We start from the raw sequence: 9,754 nt of genomic DNA, 5'->3' as shown, positions 1-9,754 counted from the left end.
TTGGACCTGCCAGAAGACAAGTAATATAAAACGCTGAAAAATAATTCGACGAAACAAAACTTAGATGTTACAAAACCCACCGCACCACATATCTGAAACCCAAGTAAAATCTGGGGCAGCATACCTTGTCAACCGTTTTTCAGATCATCCAAAAAGAAACACTCGAAGCATGAATTATTCTACACACACAAGACTCCTACACAACCAAAATCCCCGTTAACTGACTGAAGAAATTTTACTGTCAGCACTTCCAAACAAAATACCGTACAAACCCACCCAATGCAAACAATTCAGCGTACATAATACCAAGTACAAGCCTCTTAACTGAATCATGCTCCATAGCATCCAAGGCTAGCATAGGAGGAGTCAGCTACAAGGTGCTTAGATTGATATCTTAGACTGCCATCTGAACTTAAATGCAGCAAAGAGAGAAAAAGTATGAAAGGAATACCAAGAGCACGTACTACCATCTTACATAAACTGGCTTCCACATTTTGATATCGTTCACACAAACAGAAATAAAACAAGATAGAAAATTACAAACGCAAGCCACAAAAGACACTAACGATGATCCACCTTGCCATCATCCTTACCATCACCAGCATGCCTGCAGTCAGAATCCAGATGAAAAAAATATAATTATAATTAATTTTCCTTTTGTGATTGAGAGGATCTAAAATGCCTGAAACCATAATAAAAGCCAGGGAGGAGAAAATTTAGAACTCAAAATACTTCTCAAATTATAGGTGGTGGAAAATTGAGAAAAAGTTGACAGTGGCCACACTTCCGACCACCACAAACTTAATGGAAACAACATGCACTTTAAATATTTGATAATGACTAGATGATGGATACTATCCAGATGAATCCAGTGAACATGTGACATGCAGAATCATGTGCACTAAAAGTAGTGTTAACTAGAGACTCACATCCAGCCCCCAAAACCTTTGCTGGATGCATTTAAGACACTAAGATACTTATGAAATTCTTTATCTGCAACTTTTGTCGATTGGTGGAGAGCTCAGCCCTACCAACAATGAGTTCCAACCTCTATATTGATGTTAAAAATGAGCATTTATTTTTTTTTAAAAAAAAGGATTGTCAAGGATGTACGTATTAAAATAACTTGCAAAATGTTATTTTTCTCATAGCCTTAAATTAATTAGGGAGTTTAGATAAGAAACATTTGTATTAAAAGGCCTTGCAAATAATATCATTTAATATTTTCTATTATATAATATCTAAAGGTATAAACATATGTCATTTAGTTAGAATTATATTCTATCCTAGATATCCCCATCTCTCCATTTTATGCTCTTGCCAAGTCAGACACTTAGATGACACTTAGATGTGTCTGAATCTGATCATCACGTCCATGTCCATACAACACTAACTAAAACAGCCGAATCTAAGAAAGGGTAGCCGACTAATAAACAAGTAGCCGACTAACAAACAAGTAGCACCTTGAAACATATTTACAAGACAACATACTGAAAATAATGCACTTGATTTATTTTTATTAGAAACAAAAATATGTTAAACCCAAATATACCTCCATGATGTGGTCAAATTCCGTGCTTTTCTGTCCAACTGAATGTTTTCTAAAGCATTTGAAGCTCGAATCACATCTTCTGAAAGCTCATCAGCGTCATATCTCCAATTGTAATCATCCTTCCGGATATTAGAGGCTGAGGAACCTAATCTCCGGTCTGAAGGCACTAATGTCAGAGACAAAAGGTAACATAAAAGCAGAAGACTAGTTCCATAGATATATGATTGTTAGTTACCTGATGACTGGGAAACCGAGATTGGCCTATCATATCCATCAACAAAATATTGAAACAAAGTGAGAAAAGGTTCTAAAACAATGTTGCAACACATGCAAGACTTTTCAGACTTACCTTCCCATTGGAGGTAAGCCTCCACCAACAGAAGATGATGATGATGATGATGGCCTTCGAGTGTTTCTGGACTCTGTACCCAACATGGAGTCAGTCTCTGTATTAATTATTCTCCTTCCAGCTGCTCTTGCTTGAGACAGGTTCTATTTAACATGATTCAGAATACAGGGGGAGAAAATCAACGGACGTAAGCAATATACTTTGTAATTCCACTTGTCAATCATAAATCATAACAACCACATGAAGGAAAAAAATTAAGGAAATAGATACTGAAATACCAGAAAAGGGGCTGATGCTACATTCAGAATGGCCAGTGTATAAATAGCTAAGATATGAAAGCTACCAGAATCAAAAGTAACTTTGTCATCAGTTTTCAAATATTAACAAGTGCAGCACCATCACGAGCAACAAGTGGCCTGGTTGATCTTTCATTGATCACAAATTGATGATACCTAAAAGGCACGCTGGCTGGGTGGCAATCATAACAGAAATCCATATAAATACAGTAGAGAGAAGAGAAGGGGCTTGATTCTTATATTAGAATCCAAATTTCCATGTCAGTCCTTGTGTATCGAGCTGTCGGCCAAGAGAAGGCGAAATGTATTTATTCTGCTCCAAAGAGAGCTCAAAATATTTAAAATCATTTATCAGGAGGAAATATGGTGCAACAACATTGTATGAAAATAGCCTGAATGGCAGCTGGAATCTTACTATGAGGTTGAGACTCCTAGCAAGCTACAAGGAGGGAAAGGGGCAAAGGATAATTGAAAAGCCATACATTAGCTCGGAGCAGCTAATTGAATATAGTGGATGTGATCCCTTATTTTTTGAAATCATAATAATGAGACCAACAATATAAAAGTTATATTCAATTTAGGAATGGGATTGGATTGAGGAGGCATCAAACCTACAAGAAAATTAAGGATTTCTTAGACTTAAAAAGAATGTATCAAGACAGGGCAACCCCTGCAAACCAGTTGTCTTTGTTGCCTCTGTAGCTGCTAAAGTATATGTATTTCTACATTTTTCTTCTTCTTTCTCTTTTTCAATGCAAAGGTGGGAGATGCAGCAACAACTCCTTAAGAAAATGAAGTCAGTAATATCAGGAGTATATGAGGACACCAATGGAAGATTGGAAAGTGTCCAACCTGCACCAAAGGTAGCAGTCTAGGAGTTACAGGAGTGAGGATATTGAATTCTCTGACAGTTGGTCTATCAAAGATATTTGCTCGATGGGAATAGTCATTTATCATTCTATATTAGGTTAATCTTCTGTATAATTATCTTACAAGTGCAACAAATTCTAAAAATATACACATGCATGAAAAGAATGCAACAAATCCTTAAACCATACTTAACCTATTTATAATCAGGTACTGAACCCAATTATTTTATATGCACATATATACAAATTGTCAACACACTTATGACTTCACTTTTTAGTTGTATACCTTACAAAATAAAAACAAAATGGAGCTAAGTAGAAGGTATCTAAGGTTTAACATAAAAGATGAGATAGATAAAAGAAAGTATAGTGGCAAAAGCATGACAAATGCTAAATATGCTATCTACTCCAGCTTTCTGTTCTCCTTCACTATTAACTACAAGACCTTCCCAATCACCTGAACCAAGCCTTAACCAAACCATAACCCTCTGACTGTTACCATTATCGCAGATGCTTAGGGCCAGATTCTAAGGGTTTGTCCAACACATCATGACCCATCAGATCCGAGGTTCATATCCAAACCCAATCCATTTACAAATGAGTTGATCTCAAGTAACCCAAACTCAACCAAATTGTAGAAAACACTCATCGAAACCCATTCATTTTAGGAAGGCGAGCAGTTCCAAGTCAGAAATTGCCACCCTATTAGAAGACAAGGCTTTTTCATTTTGCAGAAAGGAGGATCATTAAGTGGAAAAGGGCTGAGCCATGGACACCATTTGGTGAAGTATATGAAAATCTACAAGAAAGAATTTGTTAGACAATCTAGAACTGTACAACCAGAACTCTTTCTTACTATTGTTCGGATTAAAATCCTTATTGCATGTAATTATGACCTGTAATAGATAAAAAATGTTGTGTGGTTGGAAGAAGGCCCACTTCCCAGGGTAAGATATTTTTTAGCTCAAAAAAAGTTATCTTAACTATCTCAAACTCCTTTAGGTTGTTTTTTTTTTAGGGGGATATATATAGCATACATATAATCTAAGTTGTGGGTAATTATAAAACCAATTGAAATTTTTATTAATCCAAAGATTTGGTACAATGTCCATGTTGAGTGAGCAAGTGCAGATTGGTGATTGGAGACTAGGGCAACTTGAATAGTTTGAAGGACATGCAAAGAAAAAAGAGTTCGGCTTGATGATGATCTCCACTTCAAAATATTCAAATGGCCCACTAAAATGAAGTACAGATTAATGTTGATAACAAATTAATTCACCACTGAACAACAGAAATTATGGCACATGTTAATAACTTGATCATATAAGTTAGATATTAAGACCCTCAGAAGCCATATCCAACTATATGATGGCTTATTAATTGATTATAAAAGCTATCAAGGACAGGTATGGAAGAAAAAGATCTTAATACCAAATATATTATATAAAGTATTGAATGATTATGCTTATTGCCATGGATAAGTTATTTAAACCAAAGTACTCAAATTAAAGGACCCTATTATACTAGTCTTAGTTGAATGCACACGGATACTAAAATACTAAAGCCCTTGATTTGCCTTGTAAACCAAATACAAATTTTAAAGGACCTTCCTATTTTTCGTTTGCTAAATAGTTTCAGGCTTTCAGCTTATAACCTTTTAAACATGCATCATTGATTAAAATAAAAATTACCAACTTTTATGCCTATATCATATTTGCTCATCTTGATAAAAGTCCTAGTGTACTCAAACCTAAAAGTAAAACTGTAAAAACATAGCAATGAGCTGATAAAGTAAGACAAGAAGTACCGGACCTCATATTTAAAATATCCTTCAAGAACATCTAAAAGTAGAGGACCATTTTCCACACTCCTGTTCATGTCATACCCATTTTTGCTGCTAAAATCTCGCAGTTCAGCTTTCCAAAAATCCTTTGGCTGAAAAGCAGAAATAACATAAGGTAAAAATTGTTACCCTAATTATTTATTATCAAGCCTTGTACAGTAGCAGCTCTGCAAAACATAGACTAAATTGCGTGATTACCAAATTACACTCAGGCAAGTAAACTTTGAGTGTGTGTCCTAGCTGGGCCCACTCCAAGTATTCACATATTAATGCTGTGAGTAGCCTTCCTGTAACAAGTAGAAGGTGCTTATCAACATAACTAGAAATAATATTAAAAACTAAAAGCAGGTACCACAGATCTTACAACAAAGAGAGGGAAGATTCCAATGCTTTATCCAAATCATATTTATTACTTCTATTGAGCTGATATTAGTTCATCTGGTTCTCAGATTACCTAGAGCACATAGGATGGATTTAAAATCAAAAAACTGAAGTCTGAACCAGGAGAATTTAACGAAACACATCTGATTCAAACAAGGCTACACTGGGCTTGATTAAATCACAGCTCAGCTCATGTTATACAATATTGTGTGATATAAGTTACAAAACTATCTATAAACATATCGCGCCACTTATAATAGCAGATGGAAGAATCAGCTTGGTTTACAGCTTAAATCCTTTAATTAATCTCTAGAAATGTTTACGATTTTATTGTGTTGATAGTTTGCTAGGTTAACATATAAAGGTCAAGTGCTTGTGACTTGTGAGTTTAGGTAGCCACAATTTCATACGATTCAACCAAGTCAACCAAACTAAGAGAACCATGATCATGAACAAGCAGTGAGAAACACATCGCAGGTCTCTTTTTTTTTTTCTTGTTGAGACCTTAGGTAACAACAAGAATGCACTTATGCTGGGTCTAAACAATTCTGGTGGTCTAACTAAAAAGACACGTCGGCAGTAATTCACCAGACTGCCCAAAAATTATAAATCTAACCATGGATCCACCATATTTGTGAAAGCAATTAGCAGAAACCTGAAGGAGAGGCATGCAGCTGCTTAGCACGATCATTGCAGCTACCAAGCAATGCAGGAGGTACGCTGTCTTCATTTTCAACAACCCGATCCTCTTCTTCTATTGCCTCAAAGACACTTGCCCTCAGCTCAGCCTACCACAATATTTGACACAAAACAATAAAAATCCCAAATTAGCTGTTTCAACAAGTAATCGCTGGATATTTAAATTGCCTCATTGTAGAGTGCAAAGAGTACTACCATGCAATGCACAAGGTTAAAGACTGGAACTCAAATAATGTCATCAGAACAATGTAGACCAAACAGAAACGAGCCTCTAGCGGATATGATTTAACCCTATAGAAAAACCCTAATCTAAAGCAAATTGCAGCACAGAAATGCATTAAATCATAAATCCCATATTTTAAAAGCCAAACTTTTCTTCGCTGACTGATCTCTAAGATCAGAACACAATTTCAAAGAAACACCCAGCTTTAGGGATTCCATGCGGCCGCAAAATGAAACACTAGATCAAGAACAAAAACTCTATAAAACTAGAAACCCTGAAGGACCAGATCAGAAACAATGGACTTATGTATAATTCTACAACAAAAGAAGTGCAATCGATCATGCCACCAGTAAAAACTCCTATAAAACAATACCGAAAGGCCTTACTTCTTCTAATTACCAACATTGTGCTGCTAAATCACAGCACTTGCTCGGAATTATAAGAAAAGAGAATATGAAACAGCCCATCCATTAAACCCTACAGCAGAATCAGTTCGAGAGACAGACAAAGAAACCCATCCATCAGGACGAATCTCTTCAGAAACATTTGCTAACGTCGAATTCATCCGGTAAAACTAACAGAAAAAAAAAATGAAGGAAGAAGACGTGAAACCCTAAATTCCCCAAGAAAGCGTTCGTTCGATGCAAGCAATAGAAAGAAGGGGAAATGAGAGGAAGAGGGGATTACCCTAATCTTGGCGAGGACGCCTTTCTTCTCGAGAGTTCGAGTGACAAGGGTCTTCAGGTCCATCATCTCCCTCGCGTAATCATCCATCTCGCCCTCGATCTCGCCCTCCTCTCTCCTTTTACTATCTTTATTTCTCCTCTCGTCCTCCTCCTCCTCCTCCTCCTATGCCCGACGAAGTCTCAGACGAGGAGATAGAATTAATAGAAATAACCTCGAGCTCTCTTCACTCTGTCCGTCGGCTGTTTTTTTTTTTTTTTTTTTTCAGAGGCGTCCGTCCGTTGGCTTCTCTCTTTCCTTTCTCTCGTCCGGAAGGTTGCCGGCGCGATGGCGTCCACGTGAAGCTATCATTCCAGGGAGCGAGACTCGTGCGAGGAAATCCTGCTGAGCCATTTACTATTCAATCAATCAAAACCATCTCCGTAACATCTGGGACCGTGAGGTCTTGACGGCTGTGATTCAAAATTGATTTACTACGGTCCATCTGAGTTATGTAGATCTAGAGCCATCATATCAGGTGCCGAATTCCACTTCGGAATTAGCCAGAAAGAAGAATCGTGGCAAGCGTTCGCAGTCACTGCGCGACGGAACCGCGACCGTCCCCAGGGCGTGCGTGCACCTTGGAGCTAAAGCCGTTACATCAGTTGCCGAATTCAAGCTAAAGAATTCGCAAATCGCAAGAGCTAAAGCTGTTACGTCAGTTGCCGAATTCAAGCTAAAGAATTCGCAAGAGCTAAAGCTGTTACGTCAGTTGCCTTTATGGGCACCATCTTCATAAAGAAACTGCTGCAAGCGTGCAACACAACCTGATGATACCCGAAAGCTGTGATTCTCTAGAGTCCAGACTAATAACTAAACCATGGTTTTGGACTTGAGAACACAGAATTAGGAGAACACTAAACGGTAGCACAGAGAGTAACGGGTTCCAGACCAGAAGGAACTCCTTGGCCTACCTTGTGATTTCAATATGCTTTTTTAGCATGTGATCCATGAGCTCGCTTGCTTTTCATATTTTTTTTTTTCTTCCTAAGCTTTTTGATGGTGATTTGCACCATGTTGTTAGGAAAAGCATCTCTAAACACGTTGTGATGTGAGAATTACCAGCTTTCTTTTGACATTTCAAGATTATTCTCGAGCTCTCCTTGGGTTGGAACCTTGCACCAAAGAATAATAGCCTGTGGCCATCTGCCTATAAATATAAACTTGTTTCGTCTTCTCCTCATCAGTTCAACTAATCAGCTTCTTAACATCACGGTCTATCCGAGTCCTACCTGCAGCCTTTCCATTTGTTTAACAGCTTGCGGCAATGGAATATCATATCTCCCGCAACTTGCAGAAAGAAAAGTCTCTGCCACCAAAACGAGGTCAGGTTAAAATTCGTATTGTAAGAACTTTGATTCATGCGGTCAGTTCAAAGGGTGCAAAGAAAGGTGAAAACTCGAGACGATAAGGTGACGGCTGTGCTAAGGAGTCCAGATTCGATGTCTGATATCTTCAGAACCGAGCATGAATTACTTAACGATACGATTTGTGGGAGTAGATGATTTCTACTGGTCTGGTTTATGTTTTCTTTATGCTTAGATTTTCTTGTCTTTCTTTGGTTCTGTGTTCTAATGATATGGGTGCAGTTCTGGGGAGTTAGGAGAAAAGAAATGAAGGTTTTGCAAATTAGATGATGTATCACATTCAAAATGCTTTTCAGCATGTTTAATCATAAATAAAGAAAAAAAAAATTCATTCTAGCTTCGTCATCCCAGTATTGAAAAAATGTATTAATACCATTAATCTGTTGCCGCAGGATATTGATTGATTTTTACAAATTATTTACCGTGACAGTTTTGCAGCACATAATTACATCAGAGTTGAAACTGCTATCCCTGATCTTCATTTTAAGATCTATCAGCTCTCAACTGCTCCAATGTTTAGTTCATCCAAATTCTTCTACCTCCTCTTTTTTTGATGGAATGCGATGGCCTTGCTCCTTATTATTAAAATTAGTGATATTAGTCAATTTTCACTGATTAGTTAGAACAAGGCTTTCAGGGAATTCAGCAAAAGATGGTGCTTTGTTAGAATGCGTGCTCATATTGCCTCCTGCCTTATGGTGGAGAATATATGCTTCTTAAAGGACCAAGAGTAGCCATAATTTTTTTAAATCTAAATCACGAAAAGATAGCATTGAAGGTCATTTCTGTCATTAGCCTAGGAAAAGAAGCATCGACAAAAAAAAAATTAGATAGCTTATAACAAGTGCTAAAAGTGAGTCTAAAGTTGCTCTATTGTCACCCGAACGTCATAAGTTTGAAATATAAAAACTTCTTCTAGGTAAACAGAAGTAAGCCTGGATTCATCTAACTCTTTTCAAACCCCGAGTCTTGTATACTGCGCAGCTATATGGAAATTAAAATGATTAGTGACATGAGAGCATTAATTCTATTTCTAACTAATCAAAACGACATGAGACATCTATTACACTTTGTGGAGCTTATTAGTTCTCGAGATTAACCATTTTGGGAGCTTAAAAATCTCCATATAATAAGATAGCAGAGCTGCTATTGCTACATTTAGAAGAGTTATCCAACCACCTATTCGAGAAGCAACAACCTTTTTATCTATTCTCTCAATTAAAGGTAAGCAGTCATGTCACTAAGTGGTAAGATGCGATTGAAAATTTGACACGATTGCAGTTCATCCACTTCTCATTCTCCATAACAGTATGAACCAGAAAAAAATTTAGAGAGGTTAATTTTTACATAAGACAATCTCTCAGAAAGATTGGCTCATAATTTCCTAATTTTTCTATTTTGTTTTTAGATTTTTTTTGTATAGATACCCTTCTAAATATCGAATTTTGCATG

At 37.0% G+C, this 9,754-nt stretch overlaps 1 protein-coding gene across 1 annotated transcript; it reads right to left on the bottom strand.

Moving 5' to 3' along the window:
- Nucleotides 1-221: 221 nt before the first annotated feature.
- LOC103696288 (protein TONNEAU 1a-like) lies at nucleotides 222-7,264 on the bottom strand. Its single transcript, XM_008777859.5, has 8 exons — nucleotides 6,900-7,264; nucleotides 5,946-6,078; nucleotides 5,108-5,196; nucleotides 4,879-5,001; nucleotides 1,902-2,044; nucleotides 1,788-1,813; nucleotides 1,553-1,709; nucleotides 222-607 (listed from the first exon to the last, which is right to left on the bottom strand). The coding sequence occupies exons 1-8, from the start codon at nucleotides 6,984-6,986 to the stop codon at nucleotides 562-564; spliced, it is 804 nt and encodes a 267-aa protein (XP_008776081.1). The 5' UTR covers nucleotides 6,987-7,264; the 3' UTR covers nucleotides 222-561.
- Between the last annotated feature and the right edge of the window lie 2,490 nt (nucleotides 7,265-9,754).

The sequence above is a fragment of the Phoenix dactylifera genome, chromosome 14 (genome assembly GCF_051530095.1).
Source record: "Phoenix dactylifera cultivar Ajwa chromosome 14, Ajwa_hap1_PhDact_Kaust_v1.1, whole genome shotgun sequence".
Lineage (NCBI taxonomy): Eukaryota > Viridiplantae > Streptophyta > Magnoliopsida > Arecales > Arecaceae > Phoenix > Phoenix dactylifera.
This window is presented reverse-complemented; position numbering and strand designations above follow the sequence as displayed.